We start from the raw sequence: 20,027 nt of genomic DNA, 5'->3' as shown, positions 1-20,027 counted from the left end.
CACTGCACCATGTCAAGGGAGAGACGTGAAGCCGACCGCTTCATCGCCCTGCGATTGCCAGCCCGAGCGAGGGACGTTCTGACCAGCTACTGAAAGAGGCAGCACCAGGTTTAGAAAGTTCGCTTCAATTTTATTGCGTACAAGAAGATTTGGCTTCTATTTATTGCCCCGCCCACACCCCAAAATGAAACCCCAGTGCCCAGGATTGCCGCTTAGCAATCAGTCACTCAGCCTCCAGTCAGACCCAAGGAGAAGCCAAACCCCGGGGCTACGTCACCTCCTCCCTCTCCAGTCCCAGCCAGCCCTATTTCAACCTAACCCTACACCAGGCCTGGACCTCAAGAGACACACCCTGAAGGAACGCAGCGTCTCCAGCTCTTGCCATACACCAAGTCCTGCCTATGTGAAGCCCTCATTGCTTCTAACGCAGCACAAGTCCTTCCTGTCCAGTTCACTTCCATCATCTCCACCGTCCATGACAGGGAAAGCACGGCTGTGCCAGTAAACTGGGCTGTTGAGTCAGCAGCTCTTGGTGCCACCTCCGAGGAAGCGTTGCAGGTGGTTCTGCTGTCCTTTGTAGCTTCTTGCTCAAGCCCTCATCGTTGCTTTCTGCTTTCCTTCTCGGCTTTCTTCCTCAGCTGAGTAGCGCTTGCCTTGCCTCGGCAAGCTTGCTGCAAGAGGGAAAAAAGAGGCACTATTTCACTCACGCACGCTGCCAGCACAGTCTGACTTAGAGAGCTGCTCGCAAGATATCCCTGGGCTACAAACCCAAGAACAAGGAAGGACACAAAAGTCACATCTGCACTGTCTGTTACCGCATGCCAAGGAAGAGTCCTCACACTCGAGCACTGCCCCACTTGCAGCTGAGGGGAGGAGGAGCTGGAAAGGACAGGTGGACAGAAAAGAAGGGAAAAGCTGAAGAGGCGAGAATCAACTTCTCCCCGAGGCAGATCACACCTTTGTGGCCACTCTTTTAGGAATGCTCACCATTCCTAATCCTAGCGTTAGCAAGATGAAAATTCACCACCTACCTTTTCACGCTCCTCGCGTACGCACTGAGGGCCGTGCCGTGGCTGTGCTGCACAACACCAGCGACTGAAAGAAAGCACGCAGAGAGCGGATCTGTTGCAGACAGTGCCAGGAGCTGTGCTTGAACAACACTTTCGGTAAGGCACTCCTACCTTGCAATGGCCACACTTTGGGAGCTCTGGGACACAGCCACGTGTTGCTCTCCTGAGTCCCAGCTCCATTTCTCAGCCCACTCACGCTCTGCTCCTCCATGTTCTGCAAAGGAAAAGTCCCAAGAGGGAAATTCAGTTCATCGCAGATGTCATCAAACTGTCAGGGCAGTCGCACTCATTGCTCGGGGTGAGCAACCAGCTGCATGCTTACCCAAGGAGCAGCGGTTACTTTTACTTGAGTGTAACAGCCAATGCCTGACTGCAAGTACGAACACTAACCTATGCCTAACTCTAAAATAACAACAGAAACCTATACCTAACTCTAAAATAACAACAAAAACCTATACCTAACTCTAAAATAACAACAAAAACCTATACCTAACCCTAAAGAACAAACAGGAACCTATGCCTAACTCTAAAAAACGAACAGGAACCTATCCCTAACACTAAAACTAAACTGAACACTAACACTAACACTAACTTAACACTACCATCAACAAAAAAGAACATAACAAACACCTAACCTAACAGGGGGAAGATGGAACTGGGGGCCCACAGAACCAGAGGAGCAACAAGGTGGAGGAGCAGAAGATGTTAAATAATGCCACCCAGCTAATGCTGGGGGCAGGGGCCGCGCAGCAGGAAAGGAGCCGAGTGCCTGGACCAGCGATGGTGAAGCTGTGACCATGCCAACGCGGGGCCTGGCACGGTGGTGTGGTGCCAGGCCAGCTATGCCGCGGGCGGATCCACGTCCATGGGCTCCTCTGGAGGGGGATCCACCTCCATCGGTTCCTCCGGAGGGGGATCCACCTCCATCGGTTCCTCCGGAGGGGGATCCACCTCCATCGGTTCCTCCGGAGGGGGATCCACCTCCATAGGCTCCACATGGGTGGTGGTCACAGGGCTGGTCCAGGCATGATGGATAATGGCTCTCTTACCCCTCCTCTGCCTGATGGTCATGGCGGGCCCCCTCCTCCTTCTGACTCCTAGGGCCCCCAGCTCCATCCTCCCACCAGAAACTTCAACCCTCGCCCTCTTTGCAGCAGGCATGGCTGTTAACTGCCACAACTGTCAGAGGCATGCGGCAACGGTGACCATGGTGACATGGAGAGGGTTCTAAAATGGCGGCCGCACTGCTGGCACTGGAGTTCCACATAGGATGAGGAGGGGGCTGGAGGGCAGGGCATGGTACGGGAGCTACAAGGTGCTCCCTGTGCCCAGCGGGCAGCCCTTCTCTCTGGCCAGCAAGAGGGCACAGACGAGCCGGCCCCAAGTAAAGGGCCCTCGGCCTCCTTCACCCTCCTTCACCCTCCCCCTTCTTCCACAAGGGAATCTTTTTGGGCTGCCATACTGTTGTGGTTTTGTATTTTTTTCTATTGGTATTTCACATCATAACATCATCTGGAGATCATAGATTGATCAGTCAATCATATTGATCTAGATAAGTCCGTGACACAGACGCAGCACGCAGCAGCTCCTGATGGGGCTCCTGAGCTGAGCACCAACAACGGCAGGCTCCAAAGGGGACCTGACTACGCCTGCCTCCTGGGACACACAAGCTCTGCTTTCCATAGTCGCACCCAGCGCCTCTCCTTGTGCGGCACCTCGGCGGATTCAACCCTTACCTACAATTAAGACCTCTGACTGAATTGGAATTCCAGTCACTCTGATTACACCCCACATCCCTGCTGCAGGCCCTCCCACATGCCCACGTGCTGCACCCAGCCACACCGGCTGCCACAGCCCCGCAGCCAGGCGGGGGTTGGTGCTTCATGATCCTTGAGGTCCCTTCCAACCCGGGTCATTCTGTGATTCTGTGATCGGGTTGAAGGGGCTGGCACTGCCCTGAAGGTGAGCGAGAGAAGTTGGCAAAGGAAGGGTGAGTGGCGGGATCCGAGGAGGGCGTTTTGTGTTTGTGTGCGTGTCTGTTGTTTGCCTGATGTGTTTGTGTGCGTTGTTGTTTCAGGTGTCTGAGTGAGGACTCCCTGTGGGAACTGGCAGCAAGCAAAGGAATGGATCGACGGGCCTGGCCGCCGTGTTGGACTGCGGCTGTGGAGCCAACGAAGGTGTGTCCAGTGTCCTTCCTTACATCATTGACTATGTATGAGGTGTACCTATATCTGTGTAACCATTTTACAAGTCAGGGTGCAGGTTTTTGGTGGGGTCCTGACAGTTCCTCAGCTAGAACCCTCTTACCCCTTTGAGACAGGCCGCTTCCGTCTGTAGCTGTCATGCCAGGAGCCAAATAAATTGCCCCATGGTGAAAAACACCAAGACTCCTATGTCTGCACCGACTCTTTAACCATTTGTTTAAGAGGTGGGTTTTTAGGTCCAACTCAGTATCCCTCCCTGCCACTGAAAGTACAGATGCAATAACCACCCGCACACCTGTTCCTTCGATTACCCGCCCCAGTCCCCTGAAATCATCTTTGATAGCCTTCAGGCTTTTTTTACTAACTTCTTCACTGCCAGCCTGAACTATCAGCAGGGGATAGTAGACAGAAGGGCAGATCAGACTGGGAAGTCTCCCAGCAATGTCCCTGACCCGTGCCCAGGGGAGGGAGCACACCTCCCTGCGGGTAGGGTCGGGCCAGCATATAGGGCCTTCCATTCCTCGCCAGTAGGGTTGTGCGCCCATGATGGCAGTAATGAACAAACTGCTGCATCACAAAGATCTTGGCCTGATTAGAAATCTTTGAGTAATGCTGTTACAGCAGACAGAATGTGCTAAGCGCAAGTAGTCTCCTGCACTTCACATCCTTGCTACTTTGTTCTGGGTGTTGTCACTGAGCAGCGTCTAACACAAATTCTGCCCCGGTCAGCTGGCTGCCTGAGCTTGAGCCCTGATGGCAACACTGTGTGCTTACCCAGGAGCAGCGGTTACTTTTACTTGAGTGTAGCAGCCAATGCCTGACTGTAAGTACGAACACTAACCTATGCCTAACTCTAAAATAACAACAGAAACCTATACCTAACCCTAAAGAACAAACAGGAACCTATGCCTAACTCTAAAGAACAAACAGGAACCTATCCCTAACGCTAAAACTAAACTGAACACTAACACTAACCTAACACAACCATCAAAACAAAGAACAGAGCAAACACCTAACTACAACAGGGGGAAGAAGGAACTGGGGGCCCACAGAACCGGAGGAGCAACGAGGTGGAGGAGAAGAAGATGTTAAATAATGCCACCCAGCTCATGCTGGGGGCAGGGGCCACGCAGCAGGAAAGGAGCCGAGTGCCTGGACCAGCGATGGTGAAGCTGTGACCATGCCAACGGTCATGACCATGACCACGGTGGTGTGGTGCCAGGCCAGCTATGCCGCGGGCGGATCCACGTCCATGGGCTCCTCTGGAGGGGGATCCACCTCCATCGGTTCCTCCGGAGGGGGATCCACCTCCATCGGCTCCACATGGGTGGTGGTCACAGGGCTGGTCCAGGCATGATGGAAACGGGCTCCTTTCCCCCTCCTCCATTTGATGGTTATGGCGGGCACCCTCCTCCTCTTCGGTTCTGGGGCCCCCAGCTCCTTCTCCCACTTAAATCCTCACTACATTCCTCTCGCCCTCGCTTCGTGCTGGACATGGCTGCTACCTGCCCAGCACTCTCAGAGGTGAGTGAGTCGGGTGGAGCCGCAGCAACCAAGGTGACAGCTGTGACATGGGGAAGATTCCAAAATGGCACCTGTGCTGCTGGGAGTGGTGTTCCGCATAGGATGAGGAGGGGGCTGGAGGGCAGGGCACGGCACGGGAGCTACAAGGCACTCCCTGTGTCCAGCGGGCAGCCCTTCTCTCCAGCCAGCAAGAGGGCACAGAGAGCTGGCCCCGAGAAAAGGGCCCTCGGCCTCCTTCACCCTCCCCCTCCTTTCATAAGGGAATCCCCACTTTGGGCTGGGCACCCACATGGAATCATTGAAACTACAACCTACTACTTTGCTTCTACAGCAAGACTATTGTACTGAAATACTACTGTACTTAAAAGCACCTGCAATCACACTACACTCGTTTTTAATATTAAACTCTCAAACTTTCATAGCAAATAATAACATCCGCTCACAAAGAAAATGTGGAGAGGCCACAAAAGAGAAATACCACTCATGAAAACATTTGTATTTAGACATTCAAACTAACAACGTACTTTGTCTTTACCTAACCGTACCATTCTGTGCTAGAAATACGATGTTTTGCTGTAGAGTATAACTTGGAGAACCCAAAAGCAGCTAAAACCTGCTCCACTCAGTAATTTGACCATCCGCTGATATTTGGTTCTTTGCTCCCTTGCTTTCTAGTTGCTCACTCTTTAGACACACGCAAATCACATTGTCAAGGACTACAAAAACACTGTTAGCCAAAAAATTTATGCTGGCAGAATCTTAACGTTAGAAACGTGTAAATTGGTTGCAAAGAAGAAAGTGAAGACCAACACAGTAACCAAATACTAACTGATACATAAGGCTTCTCTCACACATCCTGAAAACAGAACCGCCAGCCTTAATGAACTTTGCTCTTCAGACACTGACTGAAATGCAAGTATTACCTTGTCATGGTTTAATAATTTTGTAATTTTGCTATCAGTATTCCACATCATAACATCATATAAAGCATGAATAGTTTTACTGAATCTGCAACTTACAGAAGAAGACTACATCTCCCAGAGAACAACACGAGGTCACGGGACCTGGACACTATATTAACTCTGTCGCAGGCTAGACTGACGTCTTTCGAGTTCTGGCGTTCAGGGGAGTGTGTGGGAGCCTTCACCGTTTCGCCTAGATTTACAGTAGGCCTCTCGGTTTCGGGACTCATTCTCTCTCCTATTTTGCTTGATTCGTTAGCTCAATTTTCAATTATATTGTATTATACTGTGTTATCCTGTATTTCGATATAGTAATTTAGTAAATAAGTGTGCCTCCTTAGATTGTTGCTGCTGTTTTCTTTTCCTAATTAACTTTTTTTCCTTTCGGCCTAGGGCCCCTGCTGGGCCCACAGTCCCTGTCACGGACGCAGGTGGATTTTTAGTTTAAACCGTGACATACCTGTAGCAGCCTGGATCTGGCAATAGTCAAAGAATCCTTTACGTCCAGCTCCTTAGCATCAAAAGACCACAGATACTGCTGGGGCAGAATTTCATTGAAGCCTTCAAAAGAAGCTTGTGTCTGTTCCTCAGTGCCTCGGGAAAGTCTCCATTCTGCTACCAGCCTGGAAAAGACACAGAAGTATCATTTAAAACAGGCTACGCTAACCCAAGTTCATCTTTGTTAGTTTGTTTTGAAATGAACCGTAAGCTGTGTTAAGAAAAATGATGGAAAGTGCTGGGGATAGAGCACTGTGTAACTGTACTCTAATTGTATTCCCAACCTTCACCCTGCGCAAACAATTTTAAGTTAAAACCCTATGTTTCCAACCACTCAACTGCAGAAAGCATTTTAGGCTCCAGCAGAAGGCAGCATCTACTCACTGATGATATTAATGAGAGCACAGGAGTCCCTTGCTGTTCGGAGGAAGAAAAAAATGCAGAGCTGTGTTCATCTAATATGTTCCATATTTGTTTCTGTCAATCACGAAACTTTGCTCTGTGGTAGAAACTCCACTCTCCATTAAGAAAAGGGAGAAAAGCAGGCAGGAGACCCAAAGAACCTGAACCCAGGGAGAAGCAGATATTATGCTGAATTCAAGCCTAACCTGTCAGGAGAACTGGAATCGAAAGGAGAGAACGCAACACAGGACACAGAGTGTGACAAAAGAACATTGCTTAAGCTGCAATCTGAGCTCTGCCCGGCTTCCTCAAAACCAGAAGAGAACGGTCTTCTGCAGGTACTCCCTCCTCTCCATCCCAGTGAGTATTTGGCACAACTGCCAATGCCAATACGTTCCTTCTGCAAATGTCACCGTTTCTGTGAAACCTTTCCAGATGACTCATGACTAAAGCAATTTCTACTCCCTCATTCCTCAAAACCTTCCCACACAAAAGCCTTCACAGATCAGATGGTAAGAAAGAGGGAATTCTACGGCCACAGCAATAAAGCGCGCAGAAAGCCCATCTGTTGCAGACAGAGGAGTGAGCCGTGCTTAACCAACACTGCTTCAGCGCACGCTTACAGTAAGGCACACCTACCTTGCGCTGGCCACGCACGAAGCTCGTGACGCAGCTCCAGGCGGCTCTCCTGGGGCCCAGCTTCATTTCACGGCCACTCACGCTCTGCTGCTGGACATTCTGCAACGGAAAAGCCACCGGATGCAAATCCCATCCCTCGCAGATGGCATCAGACCTCCGCTCTCATGGCAGTCACCACCGCCCTGCCCTGGGCAGCGCTTCCACTGCCCTTGCTCCTGCCACAAGACACCAACGTCTGCTTCTGACGCGGCTCCACCATGGGATCCTGTATGCAATAGAGAAACACACGGAGGCTGCCAGCCACTGCAACACGCGCGCTGTGAAACCCCTGGCACTGCTGAGTCCCAAGAGCAGAGGAGAGAAGCGTTTGCCTGCCATGGACGGGCTGCGGCGGGATTGAATCCTGCCTTCGAATCGGGACACCCCCAGGGAGAGCCTCCCTGGGGACCCAAAGACTGAAATGGAGGCAAGGTAACACTCTGCTATAGAAAGGGAAAGGGGAACTTCACAGAATCCGAGACAAAGGGTAACTGCAGATAGTTTACATTTAAAAGTGCAGGGATAGGGGGAATTACAGACACTTAGTCAAAATAAAACCAGAGAAGAGGGCAATAAAGATAAGAAGAAATTGTCCGGAGACCTCTGACAAGAAGAAGGATTAGATACCCCCGGGCAAGATGATGCTGACATGGGAGAACGATACCAGCAGATAACACCAAGAAGAAAACAGAAGAAGAATTTCACCCCAAAACAACGGCAAGGGTCGCGGGGAACGGGGTCCTAGGGAATGTAATGAATATGTAATCAAACTGAGGAGGAGACTATTGATTACGTATTAGCTTAACCTATATCTGTAACACACTTTTCTCCTTACGGTGTGCAAGTTTGGTGGAGCTCTCCCGCTTGCACCCGGCGCTGCGCAACGCTGGAATAAACATACCTGCTTTAGAACCCATCTTTGGGTTATAGAGTTTGATTCCGCAAGTCATCTTCCTGCCGCACAGCCCAGCACGGCCGGAGCCGCACCACACGATCCGGGCCGGGGCCGGCTCAGGCTCTGCCTCCAGGCTTTTGGGGCCGGCCGGGTGACTCCGCAGCACAGCGAGACCGTGGAGCCGCCCGGGAGCCGCCTCTGGGTGCCGGCAGCGCCGCGAGCTCCTCCCCCGACAGCCCCTCCGTGCCCCCGCCCCGAGGCCCGACCCCGTTCGCAGCACAGAGCCCGCTCCTCCCGGCCCCGCTCATGGCCGCCATGCCGCCATGGCCCGGAAGTGCTCTCCGCCGCCTGCAGGAAGCACTTCCTGTCACTGGCACTGGCACTGTCACGTGGCTCAGGCCGGGCTGGGGCCTGTTGGGGGGGGGCGGCTGCCGGAAAAGGACCCAAAATTCACGTCTCATTTCGTGTCTTTCCTCTCGCTTTCCTTCCTTTACCTTCCCCTTCCCTTCCTTCCTTCCTCGCCCTCGTCCCCTTCCCTTCACCACCTCCCTGTGTCCATTCCAGTGCCTGGCCACCCTTTCTGAGCAGTAATACCTCGTAGTGTCCAGCCTGAATCTCCCCTGTCGCAGCTTGAAGCCATTCCCTCTGGTCCTATCATTAATGACACGAGAGAAGAGGCCGAGCCCCAGCTCACTACAGCCTCCCTTCAGGAAGTTAGAGAGAGCAATGAGGTCTCCCCTGAGCCTCCTCTTCTCCAGGCTGAACAATCCCAGCTCCCTCAGCCGCTCCTCATACGGCCTGTGCTCCAGACCCCTCACCAGCTTTGTTGCCCTCCTCTGAACGCGTTCCAGGGCCTCGATGTCTTTCTTGCACTGAGGGGCCCAAAACTGAACACAGCACTCGAGCTGCGGCCTCATCAGTGCTGACAACAGGGGGACAATCACCTCTCTGCTCCTGCTGGCAACACTGTTTCCCATGCAGGCCAGGATGCCCTCGGCCTTCTTATTATACAGCAAAGGAATCCCCCTGAAAAGGAAACCACAATATCTGGCAACATGAAACAAAGTTCTGATTCGTAAAAGACTGGCAGCAAGGCCTGAATCTCTTGTGTCATCTGCTCTTGATGTATCACATTAGCACTAGGTGGAATGCAGAAGCTTCCTGAGACGTGATAATCAAAACCTAGTCCAATGCCTTTAAAAAAGCCTTTAAGAGATTACTCCTCCTTGTCTGTTTAAAATAAACTTAGGTAATACAAAAGGTTGGAAAATTTTTGGACAACTCCCCAGGGCCGGGCTTTGGAAGGCCGTATTGACGAGAGTCAATCAAGCTCCGGCTGCAGGCGTATATGTGTGTGCCAGTTCTTTAACACAGTAGAAATCACAACTTGCTGCATGATCAAAATTCTACATGTGCTACTCCTGAACCCCAATGACTTCCAACGGTGTTAAATTACCCCTTGATCTCAAAGCAGAACAAAACAACAAAATGCCACACCAATAGTGAATACATAAAAACAAACAACTCCTTGGGCCTCAAGGGGAGGCTGATGCACAGGCCACGGCTGCCAGCGTGCAGCTGGGCTTCCCAGGGCAAACAGCAACACACGGTGCATCCATCAGAAGCTGAAAGAGCCCTCAGGGAAGAGAGGCCAACTCAAGGGGCTGAGCACGGGACACCCTTCTTCCTGCCGGGCTGCTTCCCCTCCTCTGGTTTCTTTCTGTCAGTCCTCAGAGAGCAAGGAGATGCTCACAGCCTGTCACCAGCACTTACGGGTTGGCTGAAAGGCCACAGGTTGGGAAGACCAACAAGGAAACGGGGGAAAACCTGCACTGCACCATGTCAAGGGAGAGACGTGAAGCCGACCGCTTCATCGCCCTGCGATTGCCAGCCCGAGCGAGGGACGTTCTGACCAGCTACTGAAAGAGGCAGCACCAGGTTTAGAAAGTTCACTTCAATTTTATTGCGTACAAGAAGATTTGGCTTCTATTTATTGCCCCGCCCACACCCCAAAATGAAACCCCAGTGCCCAGGATTGCCGCTTAGCAATCAGTCACTCAGCCTCCAGTCAGACCCAAGGAGAAGCCAAACCCCGGGGCTACGTCACCTCCTCCCTCTCCAGTCCCAGCCAGCCCTATTTCAACCTAACCCTACACCAGGCCTGGACCTCAAGAGACACACCCTGAAGGAACGCAGCGTCTCCAGCTCTTGCCATACACCAAGTCCTGCCTATGTGAAGCCCTCATTGCTTCTAACGCAGCACAAGTCCTTCCTGTCCAGTTCACTTCCATCATCTCCACCGTCCATGACAGGGAAAGCACGGCTGTGCCAGTAAACTGGGCTGTTGAGTCAGCAGCTCTTGGTGCCACCTCCGAGGAAGCGTTGCAGGTGGTTCTGCTGTCCTTTGTAGCTTCTTGCTCAAGCCCTCATCGTTGCTTTCTGCTTTCCTTCTCGGCTTTCTTCCTCAGCTGAGTAGCGCTTGCCTTGCCTCGGCAAGCTTGCTGCAAGAGGGAAAAAAGAGGCACTATTTCACTCACGCACGCTGCCAGCACAGTCTGACTTAGAGAGCTGCTCGCAAGATATCCCTGGGCTACAAACCCAAGAACAAGGAAGGACACAAAAGTCACATCTGCATTGTCTGTTACCGCATGCCAAGGAAGAGTCCTCACACTCGAGCACTGCCCCACTTGCAGCTGAGGGGAGGAGGAGCTGGAAAGGACAGGTGGACAGAAAAGAAGGGAAAAGCTGAAGAGGCGAGAATCAACTTCTCCCCGAGGCAGATCACACCTTTGTGGCCACTCTTTTAGGAATGCTCACCATTCCTAATCCTAGCGTTAGCAAGATGAAAATTCACCACCTACCTTTTCACGCTCCTCGCGTACGCACTGAGGGCCGTGCCGTGGCTGTGCTGCACAACACCAGCGACTGAAAGAAAGCACGCAGAGAGCGGATCTGTTGCAGACAGTGCCAGGAGCTGTGCTTGAACAACGCTTTCGGTAAGGCACTCCTACCTTGCAATGGCCACACTTTGGGAGCTCTGGGACACAGCCACGTGTTGCTCTCCTGAGTCCCAGCTCCATTTCTCAGCCCACTCACGCTCTGCTCCTCCATGTTCTGCAAAGGAAAAGTCCCAAGAGGGAAATTCAGTTCATCGCAGATGTCATCAAACTGTCAGGGCAGTCGCACTCATTGCTCGGGGTGAGCAACCAGCTGCATGCTTACCCAAGGAGCAGCGGTTACTTTTACTTGAGTGTAACAGCCAATGCCTGACTGCAAGTACGAACACTAACCTATGCCTAACTCTAAAATAACAACAGAAACCTATACCTAACTCTAAAATAACAACAAAAACCTATACCTAACTCTAAAATAACAACAAAAACCTATACCTAACCCTAAAGAACAAACAGGAACCTATGCCTAACTCTAAAAAACGAACAGGAACCTATCCCTAACACTAAAACTAAACTGAACACTAACACTAACACTAACTTAACACTACCATCAACAAAAAAGAACATAACAAACACCTAACCTAACAGGGGGAAGATGGAACTGGGGGCCCACAGAACCAGAGGAGCAACAAGGTGGAGGAGCAGAAGATGTTAAATAATGCCACCCAGCTAATGCTGGGGGCAGGGGCCGCGCAGCAGGAAAGGAGCCGAGTGCCTGGACCAGCGATGGTGAAGCTGTGACCATGCCAACGCGGGGCCTGGCACGGTGGTGTGGTGCCAGGCCAGCTATGCCGCGGGCGGATCCACGTCCATGGGCTCCTCTGGAGGGGGATCCACCTCCATCGGTTCCTCCGGAGGGGGATCCACCTCCATCGGTTCCTCCGGAGGGGGATCCACCTCCATCGGTTCCTCCGGAGGGGGATCCACCTCCATAGGCTCCACATGGGTGGTGGTCACAGGGCTGGTCCAGGCATGATGGATAATGGCTCTCTTACCCCTCCTCTGCCTGATGGTCATGGCGGGCCCCCTCCTCCTTCTGACTCCTAGGGCCCCCAGCTCCATCCTCCCACCAGAAACTTCAACCCTCGCCCTCTTTGCAGCAGGCATGGCTGTTAACTGCCACAACTGTCAGAGGCATGCGGCAACGGTGACCATGGTGACATGGAGAGGGTTCTAAAATGGCGGCCGCACTGCTGGCACTGGAGTTCCACATAGGATGAGGAGGGGGCTGGAGGGCAGGGCATGGTACGGGAGCTACAAGGTGCTCCCTGTGCCCAGCGGGCAGCCCTTCTCTCTGGCCAGCAAGAGGGCACAGACGAGCCGGCCCCAAGTAAAGGGCCCTCGGCCTCCTTCACCCTCCTTCACCCTCCCCCTTCTTCCACAAGGGAATCTTTTTGGGCTGCCATACTGTTGTGGTTTTGTATTTTTTTCTATTGGTATTTCACATCATAACATCATCTGGAGATCATAGATTGATCAGTCAATCATATTGATCTAGATAAGTCCGTGACACAGACGCAGCACGCAGCAGCTCCTGATGGGGCTCCTGAGCTGAGCACCAACAACGGCAGGCTCCAAAGGGGACCTGACTACGCCTGCCTCCTGGGACACACAAGCTCTGCTTTCCATAGTCGCACCCAGCGCCTCTCCTTGTGCGGCACCTCGGCGGATTCAACCCTTACCTACAATTAAGACCTCTGACTGAATTGGAATTCCAGTCACTCTGATTACACCCCACATCCCTGCTGCAGGCCCTCCCACATGCCCACGTGCTGCACCCAGCCACACCGGCTGCCACAGCCCCGCAGCCAGGCGGGGGTTGGTGCTTCATGATCCTTGAGGTCCCTTCCAACCCGGGTCATTCTGTGATTCTGTGATCGGGTTGAAGGGGCTGGCACTGCCCTGAAGGTGAGCGAGAGAAGTTGGCAAAGGAAGGGTGAGTGGCGGGATCCGAGGAGGGCGTTTTGTGTTTGTGTGCGTGTCTGTTGTTTGCCTGATGTGTTTGTGTGCGTTGTTGTTTCAGGTGTCTGAGTGAGGACTCCCTGTGGGAACTGGCAGCAAGCAAAGGAATGGATCGACGGGCCTGGCCGCCGTGTTGGACTGCGGCTGTGGAGCCAACGAAGGTGTGTCCAGTGTCCTTCCTTACATCATTGACTATGTATGAGGTGTACCTATATCTGTGTAACCATTTTACAAGTCAGGGTGCAGGTTTTTGGTGGGGTCCTGACAGTTCCTCAGCTAGAACCCTCTTACCCCTTTGAGACAGGCCGCTTCCGTCTGTAGCTGTCATGCCAGGAGCCAAATAAATTGCCCCATGGTGAAAAACACCAAGACTCCTATGTCTGCACCGACTCTTTAACCATTTGTTTAAGAGGTGGGTTTTTAGGTCCAACTCAGTATCCCTCCCTGCCACTGAAAGTACAGATGCAATAACCACCCGCACACCTGTTCCTTCGATTACCCGCCCCAGTCCCCTGAAATCATCTTTGATAGCCTTCAGGCTTTTTTTACTAACTTCTTCACTGCCAGCCTGAACTATCAGCAGGGGATAGTAGACAGAAGGGCAGATCAGACTGGGAAGTCTCCCAGCAACGTCCCTGACCCGTGCCCAGGGGAGGGAGCACACCTTCCTGCGGGTAGGGTCGGGCCAGCATATAGGGCCTTCCATTCCTCGCCAGTAGGGTTGTGCGCCCATGATGGCAGTAATGAACAAACTGCTGCATCACAAAGATCTTGGCCTGATTAGAAATCTTTGAGTAATGCTGTTACAGCAGACAGAATGTGCTAAGCGCAAGTAGTCTCCTGCACTTCACATCCTTGCTACTTTGTTCTGGGTGTTGTCACTGAGCAGCGTCTAACACAAATTCTGCCCCGGTCAGCTGGCTGCCTGAGCTTGAGCCCTGATGGCAACACTGTGTGCTTACCCAGGAGCAGCGGTTACTTTTACTTGAGTGTAGCAGCCAATGCCTGACTGTAAGTACGAACACTAACCTATGCCTAACTCTAAAATAACAACAGAAACCTATACCTAACCCTAAAGAACAAACAGGAACCTATGCCTAACTCTAAAGAACAAACAGGAACCTATCCCTAACGCTAAAACTAAACTGAACACTAACACTAACCTAACACAACCATCAAAACAAAGAACAGAGCAAACACCTAACTACAACAGGGGGAAGAAGGAACTGGGGGCCCACAGAACCGGAGGAGCAACGAGGTGGAGGAGAAGAAGATGTTAAATAATGCCACCCAGCTCATGCTGGGGGCAGGGGCCACGCAGCAGGAAAGGAGCCGAGTGCCTGGACCAGCGATGGTGAAGCTGTGACCATGCCAACGGTCATGACCATGACCACGGTGGTGTGGTGCCAGGCCAGCTATGCCGCGGGCGGATCCACGTCCATGGGCTCCTCTGGAGGGGGATCCACCTCCATCGGTTCCTCCGGAGGGGGATCCACCTCCATCGGCTCCACATGGGTGGTGGTCACAGGGCTGGTCCAGGCATGATGGAAACGGGCTCCTTTCCCCCTCCTCCATTTGATGGTTATGGCGGGCACCCTCCTCCTCTTCGGTTCTGGGGCCCCCAGCTCCTTCTCCCACTTAAATCCTCACTACATTCCTCTCGCCCTCGCTTCGTGCTGGACATGGCTGCTACCTGCCCAGCACTCTCAGAGGTGAGTGAGTCGGGTGGAGCCGCAGCAACCAAGGTGACAGCTGTGACATGGGGAAGATTCCAAAATGGCACCTGTGCTGCTGGGAGTGGTGTTCCGCATAGGATGAGGAGGGGGCTGGAGGGCAGGGCACGGCACGGGAGCTACAAGGCACTCCCTGTGTCCAGCGGGCAGCCCTTCTCTCCGGCCAGCAAGAGGGCACAGAGAGCTGGCCCCGAGAAAAGGGCCCTCGGCCTCCTTCACCCTCCCCCTCCTTTCATAAGGGAATCCCCACTTTGGGCTGGGCACCCACATGGAATCATTGAAACTACAACCTACTACTTTGCTTCTACAGCAAGACTATTGTACTGAAATACTACTGTACTTAAAAGCACCTGCAATCACACTACACTCGTTTTTAATATTAAACTCTCAAACTTTCATAGCAAATAATAACATCCGCTCACAAAGAAAATGTGGAGAGGCCACAAAAGAGAAATACCACTCATGAAAACATTTGTATTTAGACATTCAAACTAACAACGTACTTTGTCTTTACCTAACCGTACCATTCTGTGCTAGAAATACGATGTTTTGCTGTAGAGTATAACTTGGAGAACCCAAAAGCAGCTAAAACCTGCTCCACTCAGTAATTTGACCATCCGCTGATATTTGGTTCTTTGCTCCCTTGCTTTCTAGTTGCTCACTCTTTAGACACACGCAAATCACATTGTCAAGGACTACAAAAACACTGTTAGCCAAAAAATTTATGCTGGCAGAATCTTAACGTTAGAAACGTGTAAATTGGTTGCAAAGAAGAAAGTGAAGACCAACACAGTAACCAAATACTAACTGATACAACATAAGGCTTCTCTCACACATCCTGAAAACAGAACCGCCAGCCTTAATGAACTTTGCTCTTCAGACACTGACTGAAATGCAAGTATTACCTTGTCATGGTTTAATAATTTTGTAATTTTGCTATCAGTATTCCACATCATAACATCATATAAAGCATGAATAGTTTTACTGAATCTGCAACTTACAGAAGAAGACTACATCTCCCAGAGAACAACACGAGGTCACGGGACCTGGACACTATATTAACTCTGTCGCAGGCTAGACTGACGTCTTTCGAGTTCTGGCGTTCAGGGGAGTGTGTGGGAGCCTTCACCGTTTCGCCTAGATTTACAGTAGGCCTCTCGGTTTCGGGACTCATTCTCTCTCCTATTTTGCTTGATTCGTTAGCTCAATTTTCAATTATATTGTATTATACTGTGTTATCCTGTATTTCGATATAGTAATTTAGTAAATAAGTGTGCCTCCTTAGATTGTTGCTGCTGTTTTCTTTTCCTAATTAACTTTTTTTCCTTTCGGCCTAGGGCCCCTGCTGGGCCCACAGTCCCTGTCACGGACGCAGGTGGATTTTTAGTTTAAACCGTGACATACCTGTAGCAGCCTGGATCTGGCAATAGTCAAAGAATCCTTTACGTCCAGCTCCTTAGCATCAAAAGACCACAGATACTGCTGGGGCAGAATTTCATTGAAGCCTTCAAAAGAAGCTTGTGTCTGTTCCTCAGTGCCTCGGGAAAGTCTCCATTCTGCTACCAGCCTGGAAAAGACACAGAAGGATCATTTAAAACAGGCTACGCTAACCCAAGTTCATCTTTGTTAGTTTGTTTTGAAATGAACCGTAAGCTGTGTTAAGAAAAATGATGGAAAGTGCTGGGGATAGAGCACTGTGTAACTGTATTCTAATTGTATTCCCAACCTTCACCCTGCGCAAACAATTTTAAGTTAAAACCCTATGTTTCCAACCACTCAACTGCAGAAAGCATTTTAGGCTCCAGCAGAAGGCAGCATCTACTCACTGATGATATTAATGAGAGCACAGGAGTCCCTTGCTGTTCGGAGGAAGAAAAAAATGCAGAGCTGTGTTCATCTAATATGTTCCATATTTGTTTCTGTCAATCACGAAACTTTGCTCTGTGGTAGAAACTCCACTCTCCATTAAGAAAAGGGAGAAAAGCAGGCAGGAGACCCAAAGAACCTGAACCCAGGGAGAAGCAGATATTATGCTGAATTCAAGCCTAACCTGTCAGGAGAACTGGAATCGAAAGGAGAGAACGCAACACAGGACACAGAGTGTGACAAAAGAACATTGCTTAAGCTGCAATCTGAGCTCTGCCCGGCTTCCTCAAAACCAGAAGAGAACGGTCTTCTGCAGGTACTCCCTCCTCTCCATCCCAGTGAGTATTTGGCACAACTGCCAATGCCAATACGTTCCTTCTGCAAATGTCACCGTTTCTGTGAAACCTTTCCAGATGACTCATGACTAAAGCAATTTCTACTCCCTCATTCCTCAAAACCTTCCCACACAAAAGCCTTCACAGATCAGATGGTAAGAAAGAGGGAATTCTACGGCCACAGCAATAAAGCGCGCAGAAAGCCCATCTGTTGCAGACAGAGGAGTGAGCCGTGCTTAACCAACACTGCTTCAGCGCACGCTTACAGTAAGGCACACCTACCTTGCGCTGGCCACGCACGAAGCTCGTGACGCAGCTCCAGGCGGCTCTCCTGGGGCCCAGCTTCATTTCACGGCCACTCACGCTCTGCTGCTGGACATTCTGCAACGGAAAAGCCACCGGATGCAAATCCCATCCCTCGCAGATGGCATCAGACCTCCGCTCTCATGGCAGTCACCACCGCCCTGCCCTGGGCAGCGCTTCCACTGCCCTTGCTCCTGCCACAAGACACCAACGTCTGCTTCTGACGCGGCTCCACCATGGGATCCTGTATGCAATAGAGAAACACACGGAGGCTGCCAGCCACTGCAACACGCGCGCTGTGAAACCCCTGGCACTGCTGAGTCCCAAGAGCAGAGGAGAGAAGCGTTTGCCTGCCATGGACGGGCTGCGGCGGGGTTGAATCCTGCCTTCGAATCGGGACACCCCCAGGGAGAGCCTCCCTGGGGACCCAAAGACTGAAATGGAGGCAAGGTAACACTTTGCTATAGAAAGGGAAAGGGGAACTTCACAGAAACTGAGACAAAGGGTAACTGCAGATAGTTTACATTTAAAAGTGCAGGGATAGGGGGAATTACAGACACTTAGTCAAAATAAAACCAGAGAAGAGGGCAATAAAGATAAGAAGAAATTGTCCGGAGACCTCTGACAAGAAGAAGGATTAGATACCCCCGGGCAAGATGATGCTGACATGGGAGAACGATACCAGCAGATAACACCAAGAAGAAAACAGAAGAAGAATTTCACCCCAAAACAACGGCAAGGGTCGCGGGGAATGGGGTCCTAGGGAATGTAATGAATATGTAATCAAACTGACTATTGATTACGTATTAGCTTAACCTATATCTGTAACACACTTTTCTCCTTACGGTGTGCAAGTTTGGTGGAGCTCTCCCGCTTGCACCCGGCGCTGCGCAACGCTGGAATAAACATACCTGCTTTAGAACCCATCTTTGGGTTATAGAGTTTGATTCCGCAAGTCATCTTCCTGCCGCACAGCCCAGCACGGCCGGAGCCGCACCACACGATCCGGGCCGGGGCCGGCTCAGGCTCTGCCTCCAGGCTTTTGGGGCCGGCCGGGTGACTCCGCAGCACAGCGAGACCGTGGAGCCGCCCGGGAGCCGCCTCTGGGTGCCGGCAGCGCCGCGAGCTCCTCCCCCGACAGCCCCTCCGTGCCCCCGCCCCGAGGCCCGACCCCGTTCGCAGCACAGAGCCCGCTCCTCCCGGCCCCGCTCATGGCCGCCATGCCGCCATGGCCCGGAAGTGCTCTCCGCCGCCTGCAGGAAGCACTTCCTGTCACTGGCACTGGCACTGTCACGTGGCTCAGGCCGGGCTGGGGCCTGTTGGGGGGGGGCGGCTGCCGGAAAAGGACCCAAAATTCACGTCTCATTTCGTGTCTTTCCTCTCGCTTTCCTTCCTTTACCTTCCCCTTCCCTTCCTTCCTTCCTCGCCCTCGTCCCCTTCCCTTCACCACCTCCCTGTGTCCATTCCAGTGCCTGGCCACCCTTTCTGAGCAGTAATACCTCGTAGTGTCCAGCCTGAATCTCCCCTGTCGCAGCTTGAAGCCATTCCCTCTGGTCCTATCATTAATGACACGAGAGAAGAGGCCGAGCCCCAGCTCACTACAGCCTCCCTTCAGGAAGTTAGAGAGAGCAATGAGGTCTCCCCTGAGCCTCCTCTTCTCCAGGCTGAACAATCCCAGCTCCCTCAGCCGCTCCTCATACGGCCTGTGCTCCAGACCCCTCACCAGCTTTGTTGCCCTCCTCTGAACGCGTTCCAGGGCCTCGATGTCTTTCTTGCACTGAGGGGCCCAAAACTGAACACAGCACTCGAGCTGCGGCCTCATCAGTGCTGACAACAGGGGGACAATCACCTCTCTGCTCCTGCTGGCAACACTGTTTCCCATGCAGGCCAGGATGCCCTCGGCCTTCTTATTATACAGCAAAGGAATCCCCTGAAAAGGAAACCACAATATCTGGCAACATGAAACAAAGTTCTGATCCGTAAAAGACTGGCAGCAAGGCCTGAATCTCTTGTGTCATCTGCTCTTGATGTATCACATTAGCACTAGGTGGAATGCAGAAGCTTCCTGAGACGTGATAATCAAAACCTAGTCCAATGCCTTTAAAAAAGCCTTTAAGAGATTACTCCTCCTTGTCTGTTTAAAATAAACTTAGGTAATACAAAAGGTTGGAAAATTTTTGGACAACTCCCCAGGGCCGGGCTTTGGAAGGCCGTATTGACGAGAGTCAATCAAGCTCCGGCTGCAGGCGTATATGTGTGTGCCAGTTCTTTAACACAGTAGAAATCACAACTTGCTGCATGATCAAAATTCTACATGTGCTACTCCTGAACCCCAATGACTTCCAACGGTGTTAAATTACCCCTTGATCTCAAAGCAGAACAAAACAACAAAATGCCACACCAATAGTGAATACATAAAAACAAACAACTCCTTGGGCCTCAAGGGGAGGCTGATGCACAGGCCACGGCTGCCAGCGTGCAGCTGGGCTTCCCAGGGCAAACAGCAACACACGGTGCATCCATCAGAAGCTGAAAGAGCCCTCAGGGAAGAGAGGCCAACTCAAGGGGCTGAGCACGGGACACCCTTCTTCCTGCCGGGCTGCTTCCCCTCCTCTGGTTTCTTTCTGTCAGTCCTCAGAGA

At 51.8% G+C, this 20,027-nt stretch overlaps 2 protein-coding genes across 5 annotated transcripts; both read right to left on the bottom strand.

Moving 5' to 3' along the window:
- Positions 1 to 109: 109 nt before the first annotated feature.
- LOC146757776 (uncharacterized) lies at positions 110 to 10,241 on the bottom strand. 2 transcript variants are annotated; one of them, XM_085520098.1, is made up of 5 exons: positions 8,240 to 10,241; positions 7,300 to 7,564; positions 6,221 to 6,383; positions 1,032 to 1,284; positions 110 to 671 (listed from the first exon to the last, which is right to left on the bottom strand). In XM_085520098.1, the coding sequence occupies exon 1, from the start codon at positions 9,208 to 9,210 to the stop codon at positions 8,350 to 8,352; it is 861 nt and encodes a 286-aa protein (XP_085376224.1). In that variant the 5' UTR covers positions 9,211 to 10,241; the 3' UTR covers positions 110 to 671; positions 1,032 to 1,284; positions 6,221 to 6,383; positions 7,300 to 7,564; positions 8,240 to 8,349. The 2 variants fall into 2 exon arrangements, with proteins under 2 accessions (XP_085376224.1, XP_085376225.1); XM_085520099.1 differs by having other exon boundaries at positions 7,300 to 7,398.
- LOC146757775 (uncharacterized) lies at positions 10,173 to 19,554 on the bottom strand. 3 transcript variants are annotated; one of them, XM_085520104.1, is made up of 5 exons: positions 18,298 to 19,554; positions 17,366 to 17,630; positions 16,287 to 16,449; positions 11,095 to 11,347; positions 10,173 to 10,734 (listed from the first exon to the last, which is right to left on the bottom strand). In XM_085520104.1, exon 1 carries the CDS (start codon positions 19,266 to 19,268, stop codon positions 18,408 to 18,410), a length of 861 nt encoding a protein of 286 aa, XP_085376230.1. In that variant the 5' UTR covers positions 19,269 to 19,554; the 3' UTR covers positions 10,173 to 10,734; positions 11,095 to 11,347; positions 16,287 to 16,449; positions 17,366 to 17,630; positions 18,298 to 18,407. The 3 variants fall into 3 exon arrangements, with proteins under 3 accessions (XP_085376230.1, XP_085376231.1, XP_085376229.1); XM_085520105.1 differs by having other exon boundaries at positions 17,366 to 17,464; XM_085520103.1 differs by having other exon boundaries at positions 17,366 to 19,554.
- Between the last annotated feature and the right edge of the window lie 473 nt (positions 19,555 to 20,027).

The sequence above is a fragment of the Coturnix japonica genome, chromosome 19 (genome assembly GCF_054131305.1).
Source record: "Coturnix japonica strain WE chromosome 19, WE-NBRP24, whole genome shotgun sequence".
Classification (NCBI taxonomy): Eukaryota; Metazoa; Chordata; class Aves; order Galliformes; family Phasianidae; genus Coturnix; species Coturnix japonica.
The sequence above is the reverse complement of the archived record's forward strand: the minus strand, read 5'-3'. Positions and strand labels throughout refer to the sequence as shown.

Excerpts from the sequence above, each read along its gene's own strand:
- LOC146757775 (XM_085520103.1), bottom strand. The coding sequence starts at position 19,268 with ATGGGAAACAGTGTTGCCAGCAGGAGCAGAGAGGTGATTGTCCCCCTG.
- LOC146757776 (XM_085520098.1), bottom strand. The coding sequence starts at position 9,210 with ATGGGAAACAGTGTTGCCAGCAGGAGCAGAGAGGTGATTGTCCCCCTG.